The sequence below is a fragment of the Branchiostoma lanceolatum genome, chromosome 6 (assembly GCF_035083965.1).
Source record: "Branchiostoma lanceolatum isolate klBraLanc5 chromosome 6, klBraLanc5.hap2, whole genome shotgun sequence".
In the NCBI taxonomy this organism is placed as follows: domain Eukaryota; kingdom Metazoa; phylum Chordata; class Leptocardii; order Amphioxiformes; family Branchiostomatidae; genus Branchiostoma; species Branchiostoma lanceolatum.
Window position 1 is genome coordinate 103,328 of NC_089727.1, and position 20,399 is coordinate 123,726.

Genomic DNA, 20,399 nt, shown 5'->3' on the forward strand with positions numbered 1-20,399 from the left:
ATTTTCACTCGCCACACTCAGCAGCACTCTAGCAGACAGTAACATGTTCATTTTCACTACTCGCACTCAGCAGCACTCTAGCAGACAGTAACATGCTCATTTTCACTACTCGCACTCAGCAGCACTCTAGCAGACAGTAACATGTTCATTTTCACTCGCCGCACTCAGCAGCACTCTAGCAGACAGTAACATGCTCATTTTCACTACTCGCACTCAGCAGCACTCCAGCAGACACTAACATGTTCATTTTTACTACTCGCACTCAGCAGCACTCTAGCAGACAGTAACATGTTCATTTTCACTCGCCACACTCAGCTGCTTTGTGAACTGCAATGACCGGATCAACCCGTCCGAGAGACTGGTTCTGGTGACGTCATGTGATAACTGCCCGGCCGACGCCGCCTACTCGTGGTCGCTAAGAGACGCTCCGGCCTCCTTCGGGCGAGCCGACCTGGACTGGGCCGCGGAAACCGCCACCGGCAGAACCTCACAGGATCTGGTGCTCAAGGCCAACGTCCTAACGGTTAGCTTCTTGGTACTTGAACAACGATGTTGACACTAGCTTAAGATAGATCGCCCTTGAATCGGCGCAGTTGTGATTTTTAAGCTGCTTCAGGCGCAGCACAGTTTGAGTTTTGAGAAAAACCAATTCCCCAAGCATGATGGGAATCTTAGTTGAAGTTGTGACTAAAGGCCACTTTCTGCAGGTATGATTAATGGTTTTTGCCCAAAGTTGCAATGAGGAGTGACGTGCTGGTTCTTCCCTGTACGGCAGGTGCCAGGCGAGTACACCCTGAGGCTGGACGTCATCTCTGCATCCGGGTTCCAAGGCGTGGGCGGAGTCGGATTTACCGAGGCGCTGGTGAATGTGAATGAACCGCCTACTTCCGGCGCATGCTCAGTCAGCCCTGCCTCCGGTACAACCACCAGCACGCTGTTCTCCGTGTCCTGCCGAGGTACTACTCTCTACTCTCATTGCGTTATTCTCCGTGTCCTGCCGAGGTACTCTCTATCATTGCGTTATTCTCCGTGTACTGCCGAGGTACTCTCTATCATTGCGTTATTCTCAGTGTCCTGCCGAGGTACTACTCTCTACTCTCATTGCGTTATTCTCAGTGTCCTGCCGAGGTACTCTCTATCATTGCGTTATTCTCCGTGTACTGCCGAGGTACTCTCTATCATTGCGTTATTCTCAGTGTCCTGCCGAGGTACTACTCTTTACTCTCATTGCGTTATTCTCAGTGTCCTGCCGAGGTACTCTCTACTCTCATTGCGTTATTCTCAGTGTCCTGCCGAGGTACTCTCTACTCTCATTGTGTTATTCACAGTGTCCTGCCCAGGTACTCTCTGTTATTGCGTAATTTCAGCTAAGACCTCATCACAAGTATTCTGTACCCGTGACACAATTACAGATCGTGTCGACTTTACTGGGCATTTTCTTCTTCTTTACGACACAGGGTTGCCGTTCCCTCAGTACTCATGCTGCATAGCTAGCATAGATTTCTATTCATCATTTATGGCTCTGTAAGTGTAACTTTTCTGACTTTCCATTCATTGCTGCGTTGCACAGGGTTTCAAGACTCTGACCGTCCACTTACATATGCTCTTTACTACAACGACGGGCAGACTACAGCGTTCCGTGTACTCTTCAGTGGACCGGTGAGTTACTCCTTAAAAAGTCTTTGCTACTTCATAATCTCTGGAACTGTTTTAGATATCTATCGTTTGGTATTGTGTACTTTCCCGGATATGTGCATTTACCTGTTAAGAAAACTTATATATAATATAGAAATGGCGCGGTGTACCACAATGTTTTCAATGTAGATTCTGAAATTTTGAAATTATTAAACAAACAAAAGACGTCCAGTCATTAATGCCTCTCTGTTGATCCATGCGACAGCAAAGCCAACTGCCTCCTACACTTTTGCCTGTTGGTAAAGAGTCACGTGATTTCAACGTCACTCTGCAAGTTCGCGTTTCTGACGCATTTGGAGCCGTGGCTTACTCCAACAACATGACGGTGCAGGTAAGCCGGCAAAATCGCTGCTTCCTTTTACAGACATTCTTCTATTTGTGTGCTCCCATTTGGCGGAGTTACCCAGTGTTTATGTCTGTAGGTGGAGTTACCCAGTGCATGTTTATGTCTGTAGGTGGAGTTACCCAGTGTTTATGTCTGTAGGTGGAGTTACCCAGTGTTTATGTCTGTAGGTGGAGTTACCCAGTGTTTATGTCTGTAGGTGGAGTTACCCAGTGTTCATGTCTGTAGGTGGAGTTACCCAGTGTTCATGTCTGTAGGTGGAGTTATCCAGTGTTTATGTCTGTAGGTGGAGTTACCCAGTGTTTATGTCTGTAGGTGGAGTTACCCAGTGTTCATGTCTGTAGGTGGAGTTACCAACTGTGCATGTACGATGTGCCTGTAGGTGGAGTTACCCAGTGTTTATGTCTATAGGTGGAGTTACCCAGTGTTTATGTCTGTAGGTGGAGTTACCCAGTGTTTATGTCTGTAGGTGGAGTTACCCAGTGTTCATGTCTGTAGGTGGAGTTACCCAGTGCATGTTCATGTCTGTAGGTGGAGTTACCCAGTGTTCATGTCTGTAGGTGGAGTTACCCAGTGTTTATGTCTGTAGGTGGAGTTACCCAGTGTTTATGTCTGTAGGTGGAGTTACCCAGTGTTCATGTCTGTAGGTGGAGTTACCCAGTGTTCATGTCTGTAGGTGGAGTTACCCAGTGTTTATGTCTGTAGGTGGAGTTACCCAGTGTTCATGTCTGTAGGTGGAGTTACCCAGTGTTTATGTCTGTAGGTGGAGTTACCCAGTGTTTATGTCTGTAGGTGGAGTTACCCAGTGTTCATGTCTATAGGTGGAGTTACCCTGTGCTTAGTCTGTAGGTGGAGTTACCCAGTGTTTATGTCTGTAGGTGGAGTTACCAACTGTGCATGTACGATGTGCCTGTAGGTGGAGTTACCCAGTGTTTATGTCTGCAGGTGGAGTTACCCAGTGTTTATGTCTATAGGTGGAGTTACCCAGTGTTTATGTTTGTAGGTGGAGTTACCCAGTGTTCATGTCTGTAGGTGGAGTTACCCAGTGTTCATGTCTGTAGGTGGAGTTACCCAGTGTTTATGCCTGTAGGTGGAGTTACCCAGTGTTTATGTCTGTAGGTGGAGTTACCCAGTGTTCATGTCTGTAGGTGGAGTTACCCAGTGCTGAGGAGACTGCTGCAGCTCTGGGAAACCTCAGCTCCAGTCTTGACAGCCTTCTGGGCAGCGGAAACGCGCAGGGCGTGCTCCAGCTGGCCAGCAGCATCGGCTCCGTGCTCAACACGCCGTCTCAAGGCGCGACGAACGAGAGCAAAACGGCAGCTCAAGAGGTGACAAACCGTGTCTAAATCCTATCCAGTTAAAAACAAACGTATAACTTCGGCACAAGAGGTGATAAACTATGTCTAAATCTTATTCAATAAATAAACGAGCTTAGAACTGCAGCACAAGACTGAAGAGGTAAACCATGTTTAAATACTATTCAGTACTGCGTCGTAATTTATTAGTGAAGTAGACTCCTACTCTACTCCATGGCTTTTCGTGCATGGATACAACACTGACAACAGCTCCTGATGTTTTACAGGCGAGAACCCAGCTGGTGACAGCGCTGGAGACGGTGGAGGTGCAGACTGTAGACAGCATCAACCTGCTGGCCAGCGCGCTGGGGCAGGTCACAGCTGCCGAGGACCAGGTCACGCCGGATGCTCAGGTAAAAACGTCTGTCAGTGTTCCAGAAGGCACGTCCACGTACGTCTGGTATGCAGAGCCTAAGTTGTAAACATTGTTTTTGATATGATTGTAGTTGTTCAGAACCCATTTTATCGCTATAGCTTATAACTAGATCTTGTTCTCCCTGTCCAGGTGGCATCCTCGTCCATCGCGCTGAGGATGTCGCGGGTCCTCAGCAGCCAGTCCCATTATATCATCACACGTTATAACTAGATCGTGTTCTCCCTGTCCAGGTGGCATCCTCGTCCATCGCGCTGAGGATGTCGCGGGTCCTCAGCAGCCAATCCCATTATATCATCACACGTTATAACTAGATCTTGTTCTCCCTGTCCAGGTGGCATCCTCGTCCATCGCGCTGAGGATGTCGCGGGTCCTCAGCAGCCAGTCCCATTATATCATCACAGCTTATAACTAGATCTCGTTCTCCCTGTCCAGGTGGCATCCTCGTCCATCGCGCTGAGGATGTCGCGGGTCCTCAGCAGCCAGTCCCATTATATCATCACACGTTATAACTAGAATGTGTTCTCCCTGTCCAGCTGGCCTCCTCTTCCATCGCGCTGAAGATGTCGCGGGTCCTCAGCAGCCAGTCCCGTTATATCATCACAGCTTATAACTAGATCTCGTTCTCCCTGTTCCAGGTGGCGTCCTCGTCCATCGCGCTGAAGATGTCGCGGGTCCTCAGCAGCCAGTCCGTGCAGGACCTCGGGGCGGAAGGCCTCGAAACCTCGGCGGGAAATGTGCTTAACGGTCCGTATAGATTTACATTGTCGCAAGTAACACATTCCACTTGCATGCGACCCCCATCACAGTGGGCTGCTACCACACATCCCTTACTCAGTGGAATGCTACTACACACCACTTACACAGTGGGCTACTATCGTAATTACACACCCCTTTCTCAGTAGGCTACTATTACACACCCCTTACACAGTGGTTTTTATGAATTTTGGTATCTGATTACACTTTCTATATATAGCCATCCAAACATGGCAGTATGCATCATTATTTTACAAGGTCATCGGGCGATTGATAGAATCGTATCTCCACTCTATGGATCTCCATTAAATGTCACCCTATTCTCTGTGATTTACAGTCGTTGTTAACACTCTCCAAGCGTCGTCCACGTCTGCCACTGCTCAACGACTCTCCGGGTCGCCAGGAGAGGGGACGACACAGCTGGCGAAGGTAACACATCCATATGTCATATATATCATATATCTCCAGATTAGATTAACACTAAAGGTGTTGAAATCATGCATCCCCATAAAGTTAATGAACTGTGCAAACGCTCATTTCGAAGCCACTGGAAGTAGGAAAACATTAATGTTTGATTTGACTGTGCTTCATACAAAGCAAAAGGCAACCACTACTTTTATTACTAAGTGAAAAAGAACCAGCCTTGCGATGTTTAACCGGATGATGATGATGATGATGGTTATGGTTACGGTAATGATGACGAACCATGCCTTATATAGAACCAGCAGGCAACCACTACCATGTTTGGTGCGATGGAGAACGTAAACGGCGCCATCTTGGACCGAAAGACCCCGGATGAGAGCAGGACTGCCTTTGAGTTTGGCACATTTGGGCTTGCAGTGGATAAAGAGCGGTGCAGCGTGACGTCATCAGCCCCCAAAATCACCAGAACCAGCGACGCGTCACTCAACTTCTTCGTCGTTCCCGCCACGAGTACGTTGCTGGGGGGGAGCTGCAGGGGGGAGAGCGCCGTTGGAACGGAGGTCGGTGGTTTGCAGGCTTTTAAGCCCTACCTGTTATTGTTGTCAATATTGTTCCCTTTTTAAAATTATTTCTGTTTAATCCGCATGTGTGTGTGGTGAGGTGTGAAGGAATAACATATGTACTGGGAAGAGATTCCGTAACCAATATTGGCTATTAAGACGTCTTAACTTCCTTTCAGAACTTCCAGTCTAAGAAGAACCCGTACGCCTACTCGGGCAGCTCTGCCGCGGTGCAGTCGGCTGTGAACGGGCTGCAGGTCCGCGGGGCGGGCGGTCCCCTGGCGGTCACCAGGCTCGCCGAGCCCGTGCAGATCGTGACGGAGCGCGCGGAGGGGCTGCCGGCGGCAACGGAGCGGGGGTCGACTGTGCCGTCCTGGCAGCAAGCCATGTCGGTTAGTCTCACAGTTGTGCCGTCCTGGCAGCAAGCTATGTCGGTTAGTCTCACAGTTGTGCCGTCCGGGCAGCAAGCTATGTCGGTTAGTCTCACAGTTGTGCCGTCCGGGCAGCAAGCCTTGTTGGTTAGTCTCACAGTTGTGCCGTCCTGGCAGCAAGCCATGTCGGTTAGTCTCACAGTTGTGCCGTCCGGGCAGCAAGCTATGTCGGTTAGTCTCACAGTTGTGCCGTCCGGGCAGCAAGCCTTGTTGGTTAGTCTCACAGTTGTGCCGTCCTGGCAGCAAGTCATGTTGGTTAGTCTCACAGTTGTGCCGTCCTGGTAGCAAGCTATGTCGGTTAGTCTTACAGTTGTGCCGTCCTGGCAGCAAGCCAAGTCGGTTAGTCTCACAGTTGTGCCGTCCCGGCAGTAAGCTATGTCGGTTAGTCTCACAGTTGTGCGGTCCTGGCAGCATGTCGGTTAGTCTCACAGTTGTGCCGTCCTGGCAGCATGTCGGTTAGTCTCACAGTTGTGCCGTCCTGGCAGCAAGCTATGTCGGTTAGTCTCACAGTTGTGCCGTCCGGGCAGCAAGCTATGTCGGTTAGTCTCACAGTTGTGCCGTCCTGGCAGCAAGCCATGTCGGTTAGTCTCACAGTTGTGCCGTCCTGGCAGCAAGCCATGTCGGTTAGTCTCACAGTTGTGCCGTCCTGGTAGCAAGCTATGTCGGTTAGTCTTACAGTTGTGCCGTCCTGGCAGCAAGCCAAGTCGGTTAGTCTCACAGTTGTGCCGTCCTGGCAGCAAGCCATGTCGGTTAGTCTCACAGTCATGCCGTCCTAGCAGCAAGCCATGTCGGTTAGTCTCACAGTTGTGTTGTCCTGGCAGCAAGCTATGTCGGTTAGTCTCACAGTTGTGCCGTCCTGGCAGCAAGCCGTGTCGGTTAGTCTCACAGTTGTGCCGTCCGGGCAGCAAGCTATGTTGGTTAGTCTCACAGTTGTGCCGTCCGGGCAGCAAGCCATGTCGGTTAGTCTCACATTTGTGCCGTCCGGGCAGCAAGCCATGTCGGTTAGTCTCACAGTTGTGCCGTCCTGGCAGCAAGCCATGTTGGTTAGTCTCACAGTTGTGCCGTCCGGGCAGCAAGCCATGTCGGTTAGTCTCACAGTTGTGCCGTCCTGGCAGCAAGCTATGTCGGTTAGTCTCACAGTTGTGCCGTCCGGGCAGCAAGCCTTGTTGGTTAGTCTCACAGTTGTGCCGTCCTGGCAGCAAGCCATGTTGGTTAGTCTCACAGTTGTGCCGTCCGGGCAGCAAGCCTTGTTGGTTAGTCTCACAGTTGTGCCGTCCTGGCAGCAAGCCATGTTGGTTAGTCTCACAGTTGTGCCGTCCGGGCAGCAAGCTATGTCGGTTAGTCTCACAGTTGTGCCGTCCGGGCAGCAAGCCAAGTCGGTTAGTCTCACAGTTGTGCCGTCCTGGCAGCAAGCCATGTCGGTTAGTCTCACAGTTGTGCCGTCCTGGCAGCAAGCCATGTTGGTTAGTCTCACATTTGTGCCGTCCGGGCAGCAAGCCATGTCGGTTAGTCTCACAGTTGTGCCGTCCTGGCAGCAAGCCATGTCGGTTAGTCTCACAGTTGTGCCGTCCTGGTAGCAAGCTATGTCGGTTAGTCTTACAGTTGTGCCGTCCTGGCAGCAAGCCAAGTCGGTTAGTCTCACAGTTGTGCCGTCCTGGCAGCAAGCCATGTCGGTTAGTCTCACAGTCATGCCGTCCTAGCAGCAAGCCATGTCGGTTAGTCTCACAGTTGTGTTGTCCTGGCAGCAAGCTATGTCGGTTAGTCTCACAGTTGTGCCGTCCTGGCAGCAAGCCGTGTCGGTTAGTCTCACAGTTGTGCCGTCCTGGCAGCAAGCCAAGTCGGTTAGTCTCACAGTTGTGCCGTCCTGGCAGCAAGCCTTGTTGGTTAGTCTCACAGTTGTGCCGTCCTGGCAGCAAGTCATGTTGGTTAGTCTCACAGTTGTGCCGTCCTGGCAGCAAGTCATGTCGGTTAGTCTCACAGTTGTGCCGTCCTGGCAGCAAGCCATGTCGGTTAGTCTCACAGTTGTGCCGTCCTGGCAGCAAGCCATGTCGGTTAGTCTCACAGTTGTGCCGTCCTGGCAGCAAGCCATGTTGGTTAGTCTCACAGTTGTGCCGTCCTGGCAGCAAGCCATGTTGGTTAGTCTCACAGTTGTGCCGTCCTGGCAGCAAGCCATGTCGGTTAGTCTCACAGTTGTGCCGTCCTGGCAGCAAGCCATGTTGGTTAGTCTCACAATTGTGCCGTCCTGGCAGCAAGCCAAGTCGGTTAGTCTCACAGTTGTGCCGTCCTGGCAGCAAGCCATGTCGGTTAGTCTCACAGTTGTGCCGTCCTGGTAGTAAGCCACTGCGGTTAGTCTCACAGTTGTGCCGTCCTGGCAGCAAGCCATGTTGGTTAGTCTCACAGTTGTGCCGTCCTGGCAGCAAGCCATGTTGGTTAGTCTCACAGTTGTGCCGTCCTGGCAGCAAGCCATGTTGGTTAGTCTCACAGTTGTGCCGTCCTGGCAGCAAGCCAAGTCGGTTAGTCTCACAGTTGTGCCGTCCTGGCAGCAAGCCATGTCGGTTAGTCTCACAGTTGTGCCGTCCTGGCAGCAAGCCAAGTCGGTTAGTCTCACAGTTGTGCCGTCCTGGCAGCAAGCCATGTCGGTTAGTCTCACAGTTGTGCCGTCCTGGCAGCAAGCCAAGTCGGTTAGTCTCACAGTTGTGCCGTCCTGGTAGCAAGCTATGTCGGTTAGTCTCACAGTTGTGCCGTCCTGGCAGCAAGCCATGTCGGTTAGTCTCACAGTTGTGTTGTCCTGGTAGCAAGTCATGTTGGTTAGTCTCACAGTTGTGCCGTCCTGGCAGCAAGTCATGTCGGTTAGTCTCACAGTTGTGCCGTCCTGGCAGCAAGCCGTGTCGGTTAGTCTCACAGTTGTGCCGTCCTGGCAGCAAGCCAAGTCGGTTAGTCTCATAGTTGTGCCGTCCTGGCAGCAAGCCAAGTCGGTTAGTCTCACAGTTGTGCCGTCCTGGCAGCAAGCCAAGTTGGTTAGTCTCACAGTTGTGCCGTCCTGGCAGCAAGCCGAGTCGGTTAGTCTCACAGTTGTGCCGTCCTGGCAGCAAGCCAAGTTGGTTAGTCTCACAGTTGTGCCGTCCTGGCAGCAAGCCAAGTCGGTTAGTGTCACAGTTGTGCCGTCCTGGCAGCAAGCCATGTCGGTTAGTCTCACAGTTGTGCCGTCCTGGCAGCAAGCCAAGTCGGTTAGTCTCACAGTTGTGCCGTCCTGGTAGCAAGTCATGTTGGTTAGTCTCACAGTTGTGCCGTCCTGGCAGCAAGCCGTGTCGGTTAGTCTCACAGTTGTGCCGTCCTGGCAGCAAGCCAAGTCGGTTAGTCTTACAGTTGTGCCGTCCTGGCAGCAAGCCATGTCGGTTAGTCTCACAGTTGTGTTGTCCTGGTAGCAAGCCATGTCGGTTAGTCTCACAGTTGTGCCGTCCTGGCAGCAAGCCATGTCGGTTAGTCTTACAGTTGTGCCGTCCTGGTAGCAAGCCATGTCGGTTAGTCTTACAGTTGAAGGAACAACTTAATATCCGGGGACGCCTGAAAAACACGCCATCGAGCTGGGTGGGGTCCACTTTAGAAAATAAAATAGATTGAAATGGAAATATGATTTTTGCAATGTCGTATGATCAATTAACTACTTTTTTTCTGGTAATTTCTGTCCTAGATGCATTCCTTTAACGTGACTGAAGAGGGCAGCTCGGTCCATGTCACGGTGCTGTCGGTGGAGCAGAACGTTTCTCTGCGGCTGTACCTGAGGAGGAACGACCGCCCGACTCGGGCCGACTTCGACCTGAACACCACTCTGCCCCGCCCGGGTAAGTCATGCAAAATGTGACTTGCGCAAAAGTGTTTCTATATCTGTTCGCTATCTTTCAAGATAAACAAACTTCTCCTACCCAATACGTTATTCATGTGTTAAAAGCTGCATGCCTACCTAGCCCTACCCAAGTAGTTCGAGTAGTGCTTCACTTTGTACGGATTTCCAGGTAACGAGGAGGTTTTTTTAGCTTCAATTTGTTTTTGTATATCCTATTATCTGCTGTAACATCACGGAACCACAGTATTCTAAACATGATGATGGTGAGAAATATGAATACGATGAAGTTTCTTAGTTTCTAACTAGTATAAATGTGACATACGGCCCCACAGGAAACATGCTATCTAGGAATACGTTCTTAATGCAGCAACTGTTTTTCTTCTTACTTCTACAGATGATGAAATATTTACGATCCAGCTCGGAAACAATCAAAGTGTGGACCAAAGCCCTTTCAACTGGTTTATTTCTGCTGATGACATCGTGACAGTTGGGGGAGTCGGGGAGTTTACAGTGGGTGAGTGTCACGTTCAGTCAATAACGAAGTGGAATTAGTGGGTGTCGAGAACAAAAGGGTTAAGTTGAACGCTTCTTAGTTATCCCCAAGATGATGCCTTGTCATAAGATGCAACATTTCTTACATCCGATAATGATGATTATGCCGACAATAGAATTATGTGATCAGTGTTCTTTCTGACAGAAAACATTTTGTAACCACGAGACAAATCTCTGCTTTCATAATGTTATCGAGCTAGAACAGGTTGTGCTGGGGGGAGAGGGGTATAAAGAAGTCTCAGACTGAATATGAAATATATGATGAAATGGCTTTCATAAACTCACGTCACACAGCAAGACGGATCTGTCCAAACTTGATGAGCATGGAACTCTCTCGTACCCACTGCTTCGAGGCTGGTCTTGTAGAAAACGATGCCAAATTTCAAAATCTTTATTCATGAAAACGATTGTACCGAACGGCCTCTGACCTCCATGCCCACCCAGGCGTTGACCACGTGCCCTATGCGGAGGCCGGGAGGGTAGATCCAGGACTGCAAAGTGAGTACAGCAACGTCAACTTCACCACAAACTACACCATGCAGATCTTCACAACAACTTGCCTTTTCTTTGACGAAGGCACCCAGGAGTGGAAATCCGACGGTTGCAAGGTGCTCCCACCCATTTTTCAATCCCATAAATCTATATATAAGATACTTAGCACGTTATTTTGTTCTTTTGCAGTATAAACGTCTCACCAACTTTTGCTAGTGAGAAATATGTTGTTGTGATTGGTATGTGTTACATAAGAAGTATATTGCTAGTTTTCTCATGTAACAGCTTTGCACCCACCAAAGTAAGACATTGCCTTTTTACATCAGTTATTTAATGATAATGTAGAAATGTCGGTAGTAAGCGTCATGTGTTCCTCCGTTTTTGCATGTATAAATCAACTTTTACCTTCTTACGCCATTATAAAAGGCCGGTCCGCTCACGAGTGATCGCTTATCCCACTGCTTCTGCGACCACCTGACGTCGTTTGGATCCGGTTTCACCTTTTTTGTCGCTCCGAACTCTCTGAACATCCTTCAGGCTCTGCAAGGTAAGTTAGGAGGGCGATGATACGTAAAATAAACACCGCCACAGCAAGAGTATTTGTGGCACCTGTACAGCAAAGAAATGACATAAACCTTTTGCAAAGATTCGACAAATAGACATTTCTCCATGGTATGCCAGCTGATTTGGGATGGCCATAGTTTCTAGATGCCAAACAGGTAAAGGTCGCATAGTACAGGATATTCTAAACGGGGGAACGGTGTGACATATTGTGCACATATCCTATGACTGCTTCAAGAATGTTTGAAAAATGATGGAAACTTTTTAAAGTTTGTTATATTATATTTTATTCTACCCAATTGTAGACGTTATTGGCAACTTTCATAGGATGGAGTTTCAGGTGAAAGGATGTCCACACGCTCATTGACTGCTTTGGTAAATAAGCGGATCGCTTTGAGAAGATGGTGTGTAGAATCATCCCCGTGGTGCATTTAGTGGCACCTGCACAGCACAGAAGGGACAATTGTCTCTCAAGTTTGAACAAATAGAATAAGACTTGGTTAATTGCAACTGTTAGCAAGAAGAGTACACATTGCGGTTGAAACGTTGTATAGTGATGTTGCAATTCACGTGTAACCCATATATGATATATGATAACAATATTGCCACCATGCTGTCGTACAGGGTTCCTGAACATCGGCGAGAACCCAGCTGTGGTCATTTGCATCAGCGTCATTTTCGGTCTGTATCTGTTGTTGGTGATCTGGGGACGGCACAAGGACAACGAAGATGCGAAAAAGGTACAATAAAACTGGGACTTTCATTCAAATCTTAACAACGACCTAACGTTCCTCAATAGGTTGGCGGATTTCGTCCCTCACATGAACCATTTCTACCTTCTCAGGTTGGAGCCACTCTGTTAAGGGCGTCCAAACGTGGCCACGACAGCTTCTACAGGATCATGGTCTTCACCGGGCCCCGGTCGGGCGCCGGAACAACAGCACGGGTGGGTTTCATTGTTTCCCTTGCTGTACATACCGCCTGTGACCTGACCGTTAAGAACCGCTTTGTCTGTCCATTAAACGGATCGGCTCTATTGTCATACGTTTAAACGTAACTGTTTGGATCTAGTATTGCTAGTGTATATGAAACTGTTTGGATCACTAGATCATGAAACTGTTTGGAACTAATGTTGCAGGTCGACATAAAACTGTTGCAGGTTTACATATAACTGTTTGGATCTTAAGTTGTAGGTGCACAAAGTCATGTAACTGCTTGGATCTAACGTCGCAGGTGCACAAAGTCATGTAACTGTTTGGATCTAACGTTGCAGGTGCACACGAAACTGTTTGGGTCTAACGTTGCAGGTGCATATGAAACTGTTTGAATCTAACGTTGCAGGTGCACACGAAACTGTTTGGGTCTAACGTTGCAGGTGCATATGAAACTGTTTGAATCTAACGTTGCAGGTGCACACGAAACTGCTTGGATCTAACGTTGCAGGTGCATATGAAACTGTTTGGACCTAACGTTGCAGGTGCACATGTAACTGTTTGAATCTAACGTTGCAGGTGCATATGAAACTGTTTGGGTGTAACGTTGCAGATGTACATGAAACTGTTGCAGGTGCACCTGAAACTGTTGGGAGAGTTGGGTGAGGCGGGTCCGGTGGTGTTGGAGGACATGGATCGGGTCACGTTCAGGGAGGGGGCGGTGGACACGTTTGTGCTGTCGGCAGGCCGGCTGGGCGCCCTCAGCGCCGCGCACGTTTGGCACGATAACACCGGGGGAGACCCGTCCTGGTAAACCTCCCTTCTGCTTAATATCACAACTATATTTTTGTATCTGTCTTTTTAACGTATACCAGTAATTTGATGATATATATATATATATATATTTATATATATATATATATATATATATATATATATATATATATATTTATATGTATCTCCAACTACAGACGAATCTCTCAACCGAAAAAATGGACGTGACAGGCAATTCAACAAAACACAGGGTGGACTGATGGGTAGTAAAGGAAACATACAGTAAGATTCACATAGATTAGATAGTATTTCATCTGACGCGCTGCCATTCTGTCCTCACTGCAGGTACCTAACCAAGATAGTGGTGACAGACTGCAACAACGATGCCAAATACACGTTCGTCTGCGACAAGTAAGTTAAAGCCTCCTTTTCAAACAACCTTGAAATTTCTTGGTGCTAGATTTTAAGTTTATAAATGGAACCAAATTACAAGTTTGCAAATATCAATTACATTTTAAGTCGCTGATTACTATTTATTATAGTTGTTATAATGCTTTAAATTGATTTTTGTCGAGTGCTTTACTTGATGTCTTTGATTTGCTTGTTGTATTGAAAAGGAAACAAAGGTTTGCAAATAGATTTCCTTTGATATTTATGAGCACAACTTAAGGTGTGTTTGTTCTCAGATGGCTGGCTGTGGAGGAGGGCGATGGGCAAGTGGACCGACTCTTGACCGTCGCGACGGAAAAGGACCTGACGAGCATTGGCAAAGTCTTCTCTTCCAAAACAAACAAGGTTTTTATATAATACACCCAAATCAGCTCGTTCATTACTTCCGTTCTTGCCGCAATCAAAGGGAATAAAAACGTCGCATTCCCAGTCCATACATCTCTATGGGAAAGTTTTTATCTGTCGATTTCCATATCGCATAAAAGATTTTATCCCCTCAGGATTTCAGAGACGGCCATCTATGGTTCTCAGTTATAGAATAAGTGATTTTCCTCCTCATGATTTCCGAGACGAGCACCTCTGGTTCTTAGTTATAGACTAAGTTTGTGTTTTTTGTCCTCAGGATTTCTGGGACGGCCACCTCTGGTTCTCGGTTATAGATAAGTGACTATGTTTCTTCTCAGGATTTCCAGGACGGGCACCTCTGGTTCTCGGTGATAGATAAGTGATTATGTTTCTCCTCAGGATTTCCGGGACGGGCACCTCTGGTTCTCGGTTATAGATAAGTGATTATGTTCCTCCTCAGGATTTCCGGGACGGGCACCTCTGGTTCTCTGTCCTGGGCCGCCCCGCCTACAGCAGCTTCACGCGCGTCCAGCGCCTGTCCTGCTGACTGTGGTTCTCGGCTATAGATTAAGTGACTATGTTTCTCCTCAGGATTTCCGGGACGGGCATCTCTGGTTCTCGGTGCTGGGCCGCCCCGCCTACAGCAGCTTTACCCGTGTCCAGCGCCTGTCCTGCTGCCTGTGGTTCTCGGCTATAGATAAGTGACTATGTTCCTCCTCAGGATTTCCGGGACGGCCATCTCTGGTTCTCTGTCCTGGGCCGCCCCGCCTACAGCAGCTTTACCCGTGTCCAGCGCCTGTCCTGCTGCCTGTGGTTCTCGGCTATAGATTAAGTGACTATGTTTCTCCTCAGGATTTCCGGGACGGCCACCTCTGGTTCTCTGTCCTGGGCCGCCCCGCCTACAGCAGCTTCACGCGTGTCCAGCGCCTGTCCTGCCGACTGTGGTTCTCGGCTATAGATTAAGTGATTATTTTACTTCCTCAGGATTTCCGGGACGGGCATCTCTGGTTCTCGGTGCTGGGCCGCCCCGCCTACAGCCGCTTTACCCGTGTCCAGCGCCTGTCCTGCTGCCTGTGGTTCTCGGTTATAGATTAAGTGATTGTGTTTCCTCTTTAGGATTTCCGGGACGGGCATCTCTGGTTCTCTGTCCTGGGCCGCCCCGCCTACAGCAGCTTTACCCGTGTCCAGCGCCTGTCCTGCCGCCTGTGGTTCTCGGCTATAGATTAAGTGACTATGTTTCTCCTCAGGATTTCCGGGACGGGCATCTCTGGTTCTCGGTGCTGGGCCGCCCCGCCTACAGCAGCTTCACGCGTGTCCAGCGCCTGTCCTGCTGCCTGTGGTTCTCGGCTATAGATTAAGTGACTATGTTCCTCCTCAGGATTTCCGGGACGGCCACCTCTGGTTCTCTGTCCTGGGCCGCCCCGCCTATAACAGCTTTACCCGTGTCCAGCGCCTGTCCTGCTGCCTGTGGTTCTCGGTTATAGATTAAGTGATTAATATGTTTCTCCTCAGGATTTCCGGGACGGCCACCTCTGGTTCTCGGTGCTGGGCCGCCCCGCCTACAGCAGCTTCACGCGTGTCCAGCGCCTGTCCTGCTGCCTGTGGTTCTCGGCTATAGATTAAGTGATTATTTTACTTCCTCAGGATTTCCGGGACGGCCATCTCTGGTTCTCGGTGCTGGGCCGCCCCGCCTACAGCAGCTTCACGCGTGTCCAGCGCCTGTCCTGCTGCCTGTGGTTCTCGGCTATAGATTAAGTGATTAATATGTTTCTCCTCAGGATTTCCGGGACGGCCACCTCTGGTTCTCGGTGCTGGGTCGCCCCGCCTACAGCAGCTTTACCCGTGTCCAGCGCCTGTCCTGCTGCCTGTGGTTCTCGGTTATAGATTAAGTGATTAATATGTTTCTCCTCAGGATTTCCGGGACGGCCATCTCTGGTTCTCGGTGCTGGGCCGCCCCGCCTATAGCAGCTTCACGCGTGTCCAGCGTCTGTCCTGCTGCCTGTGGTTCTCGGTTATAGATTAAGTGATTAATATGTTTCTCCTCAGGATTTCCGGGACGGCCATCTCTGGTTCTCGGTGCTGGGCCGCCCCGCCTATAGCAGCTTCACGCGTGTCCAGCGCCTGTCCTGCTGCCTGTGGTTCTCGGTTATAGATTAAGTGATTAATATGTTTCTCCTCAGGATTTCCGGGACGGCCATCTCTGGTTCTCGGTGCTGGGTCGCCCCGCCTACAGCAGCTTTACCCGTGTCCAGCGCCTGTCCTGCTGCCTGTGGTTCTCGGTTATAGATTAAGTGACTATGTTCCTCCTCAGGATTTCCGGGACGGCCATCTCTGGTTCTCGGTGCTGGGCCGCCCCGCCTACAGCAGCTTCACGCGTGTCCAGCGCCTGTCCTGCTGCCTGTGGTTCTCGGTTATAGATTAAGTGATTAATATGTTTCTCCTCAGGATTTCCGGGACGGCCATCTCTGGTTCTCGGTGCTGGGCCGCCCCGCCTACAGCAGCTTCACGCGTGTCCAGCGCCTGTCCTGCTGCCTGTGGTTCTCGGTTATAGATTAAGTGATTAATATGTTTCTCCTCAGGATTTCCGGGACGGCCACCTCTGGTTCTCGGTGCTGGGCCGCCCCGCCTACAGCAGCTTTACCCGTGTCCAGCGCCTGTCCTGCTGCCTGTGGTTCTCGGTTATAGATTAAGTGACTATGTTTCTCCTCAGGATTTCCGGGACGGCCATCTCTGGTTCTCGGTGCTGGGCCGCCCCGCCTACAGCAGCTTCACGCGCGTCCAGCGCCTGTCCTGCTGACTGTGGTTCTCGGTTATAGATTAAGTGACTATGTTCCTCCTCAGGATTTCCGGGACGGCCATCTCTGGTTCTCCGTCCTGGGCCGCCCCGCCTACAGCAGCTTCACGCGCGTCCAGCGCCTGTCCTGCTGCCTGTGGTTCTCGGCTATAGATTAAGTGATTATGTCTCTCCTCAGGATTTCCGGGACGGGCATCTCTGGTTCTCTGTCCTGGGCCGCCCTGCCTACAGCCGCTTTACCCGTGTCCAGCGCCTGTCCTGCTGCCTGTGGTTCTCGGCTATAGATAAGTGATTATGTTCCTCCTCAGGATTTTCGGGACGGCCACCTCTGGTTCTCTGTCCTGGGCCGCCCTGCCTACAGCCGCTTTACCCGTGTCCAGCGCCTGTCCTGCTGCCTGTCCTGCTGCCTGTGGTTCTCGGCTATAGATAAGTGACTATGTTCCTCCTCAGGATTTTCGGGACGGGCACCTCTGGTTCTCGGTCCTGGGCCGCCCCGCCTACAGCAGCTTTACCCGTGTCCAGCGCCTGTCCTGCTGCCTGTGGTTCTCGGTTATAGATTAAGTGACTATGTTTCCTCCTCAGGATTTCCGGGACGGCCACCTCTGGTTCTCGGTCCTGGGCCGCCCCGCCTACAGCAGCTTTACCCGTGTCCAGCGCCTGTCCTGCTGCCTGTGGTTATAGATAAGTGATTATGTTTCTCCTCAGGATTTCCGGGACGGCCACCTCTGGTTCTCTGTCCTGGGCCGCCCTGCCTACAGCAGCTTTACTCGTGTCCAGCGCCTGTCCTGCTGCCTGTCCTGCTGCCTGTGGTTATAGATAAGTGATTATGTTTCTCCTCAGGATTTCCGGGACGGCCACCTCTGGTTCTCTGTCCTGGGCCGCCCTGCCTACAGCAGCTTCACCCGTGTCCAGCGCCTGTCCTGCTGCCTGTGGTTATAGATAAGTGATTATGTTTCTCCTCAGGATTTCCGGGACGGCCACCTCTGGTTCTCTGTCCTGGGCCGCCCTGCCTACAGCAGCTTTACTCGTGTCCAGCGCCTGTCCTGCTGCCTGTCCTGCTGCCTGTGGTTATAGATAAGTGATTATGTTTCTCCTCAGGATTTCCGGGACGGCCACCTCTGGTTCTCTGTCCTGGGCCGCCCTGCCTACAGCAGCTTTACTCGTGTCCAGCGCCTGTCCTGCTGCCTGTCCTGCTGCCTGTGGTTATAGATAAGTGATTATGTTCCTCCTCAGGATTTTCGGGACGGACACCTCTGGTTCTCTGTCCTGGGCCGCCCCGCCTACAGCAGCTTTACCCGTGTCCAGCGCCTGTCCTGCTGTCTGTGGTTATAGATAAGTGATTATGTTTCTCCTCAGGATTTCCGGGACGGCCACCTCTGGTTCTCTGTCCTGGGCCGCCCTGCCTACAGCCGCTTTACCCGTGTCCAGCGCCTGTCCTGCTGCCTGTGGTTCTCGGTTATAGATAAGTGATTGTGTTTCCTCTTTAGGATTTCCGGGACGGCCATCTCTGGTTCTCTGTCCTGGGCCGCCCCGCCTACAGCAGCTTTACCCGTGTCCAGCGCCTGTCCTGCTGCCTGTGGTTCTCGGCTATAGATTAAGTGACTATGTTTCTCCTCAGGATTTCCGGGACGGCCACCTCTGGTTCTCTGTCCTGGGCCGCCCCGCCTACAGCAGCTTCACGCGTGTCCAGCGCCTGTCCTGCCGACTGTGGTTCTCGGCTATAGATTAAGTGATTATTTTACTTCCTCAGGATTTCCGGGACGGGCATCTCTGGTTCTCGGTGCTGGGCCGCCCCGCCTACAGCAGCTTCACGCGTGTCCAGCGCCTGTCCTGCTGCCTGTGGTTCTCGGTTATAGATTAAGTGATTAATATGTTTCTCCTCAGGATTTCCGGGACGGCCATCTCTGGTTCTCGGTGCTGGGTCGCCCCGCTTACAGCAGCTTTACCCGTGTCCAGCGCCTGTCCTGCTGCCTGTGGTTCTCGGTTATAGATTAAGTGATTAATATGTTTCTCCTCAGGATTTCCGGGACGGCCACCTCTGGTTCTCTGTCCTGGGCCGCCCCGCCTACAGCAGCTTCACGCGTGTCCAGCGTCTGTCCTGCCGCCTGTGGTTCTCGGCTATAGATTAAGTGATTGTGTTTCCTCTTTAGGATTTCCGGGACGGGCATCTCTGGTTCTCTGTCCTGGGCCGCCCCGCCTATAACAGCTTTACCCGTGTCCAGCGCCTGTCCTGCTGCCTGTGGTTCTCGGTTATAGATTAAGTGATTAATATGTTTCTCCTCAGGATTTCCGGGACGGCCATCTCTGGTTCTCGGTGCTGGGCCGCCCCGCCTACAGCAGCTTCACGCGTGTCCAGCGTCTGTCCTGCTGCCTGTGGTTCTCGGCTATAGATTAAGTGATTGTGTTTCCTCTTTAGGATTTCCGGGACGGGCATCTCTGGTTCTCTGTCCTGGGCCGCCCCGCCTATAACAGCTTTACCCGTGTCCAGCGCCTGTCCTGCTGCCTGTGGTTCTCGGCTATAGATTAAGTGATTAATATGTTTCTCCTCAGGATTTCCGGGACGGCCACCTCTGGTTCTCGGTGCTGGGCCGCCCCGCCTACAGCAGCTTCACGCGTGTCCAGCGCCTGTCCTGCTGCCTGTGGTTCTCGGCTATAGATTAAGTGATTAATATGTTTCTCCTCAGGATTTCCGGGACGGCCACCTCTGGTTCTCTGTCCTGGGCCGCCCCGCCTACAGCAGCTTCACGCGTGTCCAGCGCCTGTCCTGCTGCCTGTGGTTCTCGGTTATAGATTAAGTGACTATGTTCCTCCTCAGGATTTCCGGGACGGCCATCTCTGGTTCTCGGTGCTGGGCCGCCCCGCCTACAGCAGCTTCACGCGTGTCCAGCGCCTGTCCTGCTGCCTGTGGTTCTCGGCTATAGATTAAGTGATTAATATGTTTCTCCTCAGGATTTCCGGGACGGCCACCTCTGGTTCTCGGTGCTGGGCCGCCCCGCCTACAGCAGCTTCACGCGTGTCCAGCGCCTGTCCTGCTGCCTGTGGTTCTCGGCTATAGATAAGTGATTATGTTTCTCCTCAGGATTTCCGGGACGGCCATCTCTGGTTCTCGGTGCTGGGCCGCCCCGCCTACAGCAGCTTTACCCGTGTCCAGCGCCTGTCCTGCTGCCTGTGGTTCTCGGTTATAGATTAAGTGATTAATATGTTTCTCCTCAGGATTTCCGGGACGGCCATCTCTGGTTCTCGGTGCTGGGCCGCCCCGCCTACAGCAGCTTCACGCGTGTCCAGCGCCTGTCCTGCTGCCTGTGGTTCTCGGTTATAGATTAAGTGACTATGTTCCTCCTCAGGATTTCCGGGACGGCCATCTCTGGTTCTCGGTGCTGGGCCGCCCCGCCTACAGCAGCTTCACGCGTGTCCAGCGTCTGTCCTGCTGCCTGTGGTTCTCGGCTATAGATTAAGTGACTATGTTCCTCCTCAGGATTTCCGGGACGGGCATCTCTGGTTCTCGGTGCTGGGCCGCCCCGCCTACAGCAGCTTTACCCGTGTCCAGCGCCTGTCCTGCTGCCTGTGGTTCTCGGTTATAGATTAAGTGATTAATATGTTTCTCCTCAGGATTTCCGGGACGGCCATCTCTGGTTCTCGGTGCTGGGCCGCCCCGCCTACAGCAGCTTCACGCGTGTCCAGCGCCTGTCCTGCTGCCTGTGGTTCTCGGCTATAGATAA

At 51.1% G+C, this 20,399-nt stretch overlaps 3 protein-coding genes across 3 annotated transcripts in view; 2 read left to right on the forward strand and 1 right to left on the reverse strand.

The window, feature by feature from the left end:
* Nucleotides 1–14,433, forward strand: part of LOC136437127 (uncharacterized) — a 49,803-nt gene extending 35,370 nt beyond the window's left edge. The window contains exons 34-53 of the mRNA XM_066431605.1: nt 316–523; nt 776–956; nt 1,571–1,659; nt 1,901–2,026; nt 3,187–3,366; nt 3,621–3,746; nt 4,405–4,513; nt 4,860–4,951; nt 5,242–5,505; nt 5,685–5,897; nt 9,628–9,778; nt 10,175–10,294; nt 10,777–10,940; nt 11,251–11,371; nt 12,010–12,125; nt 12,230–12,331; nt 12,952–13,127; nt 13,437–13,502; nt 13,778–13,886; nt 14,347–14,433. Coding sequence (XP_066287702.1) covers nt 316–523; nt 776–956; nt 1,571–1,659; nt 1,901–2,026; nt 3,187–3,366; nt 3,621–3,746; nt 4,405–4,513; nt 4,860–4,951; nt 5,242–5,505; nt 5,685–5,897; nt 9,628–9,778; nt 10,175–10,294; nt 10,777–10,940; nt 11,251–11,371; nt 12,010–12,125; nt 12,230–12,331; nt 12,952–13,127; nt 13,437–13,502; nt 13,778–13,886; nt 14,347–14,433 — 2,800 coding nt within the window. The remainder of the gene's footprint in view (nt 1–315; nt 524–775; nt 957–1,570; nt 1,660–1,900; nt 2,027–3,186; nt 3,367–3,620; nt 3,747–4,404; nt 4,514–4,859; nt 4,952–5,241; nt 5,506–5,684; nt 5,898–9,627; nt 9,779–10,174; nt 10,295–10,776; nt 10,941–11,250; nt 11,372–12,009; nt 12,126–12,229; nt 12,332–12,951; nt 13,128–13,436; nt 13,503–13,777; nt 13,887–14,346) is intronic.
* A 2,667-nt stretch (nt 14,434–17,100) lies between these two features.
* Nucleotides 17,101–19,513, reverse strand: LOC136437128 (circumsporozoite protein-like). The gene is made up of 8 exons (XM_066431606.1): nt 19,481–19,513; nt 19,016–19,183; nt 18,717–18,917; nt 18,099–18,254; nt 17,932–18,000; nt 17,662–17,742; nt 17,404–17,484; nt 17,101–17,349 (listed from the first exon to the last, which is right to left on the reverse strand). The coding sequence occupies exons 1-8, from the start codon at nt 19,511–19,513 to the stop codon at nt 17,101–17,103; spliced, it is 1,038 nt and encodes a 345-aa protein (XP_066287703.1).
* A 497-nt stretch (nt 19,514–20,010) lies between these two features.
* The window catches only part of LOC136437129 (polycystin-1-like protein 2), a 31,240-nt gene continuing 30,851 nt past the window's right edge, over nt 20,011–20,399 (forward strand). The window contains exon 1 of the mRNA XM_066431607.1: nt 20,011–20,097. Coding sequence (XP_066287704.1) covers nt 20,011–20,097 — 87 coding nt within the window. The remainder of the gene's footprint in view (nt 20,098–20,399) is intronic.

Excerpts from the sequence above, each read along its gene's own strand:
- LOC136437128 (XM_066431606.1), bottom strand. The coding sequence starts at position 19,513 with ATGGCCGTCCCGGAAATCCTGAGGAGGAACATA. Across the intron at positions 18,001-18,098 it reads AGGACAGGCGCTGGACACGG|ACAGCAGGACAGGCGCTGGA; the intron begins GTAAAGCGGCTG and ends CTATAACCACAG. Across the intron at positions 17,743-17,931 it reads CCCAGGACAGAGAACCAGAG|GCAGCAGGACAGGCAGCAGG; the intron begins GTGTCCGTCCCG and ends CTATAACCACAG.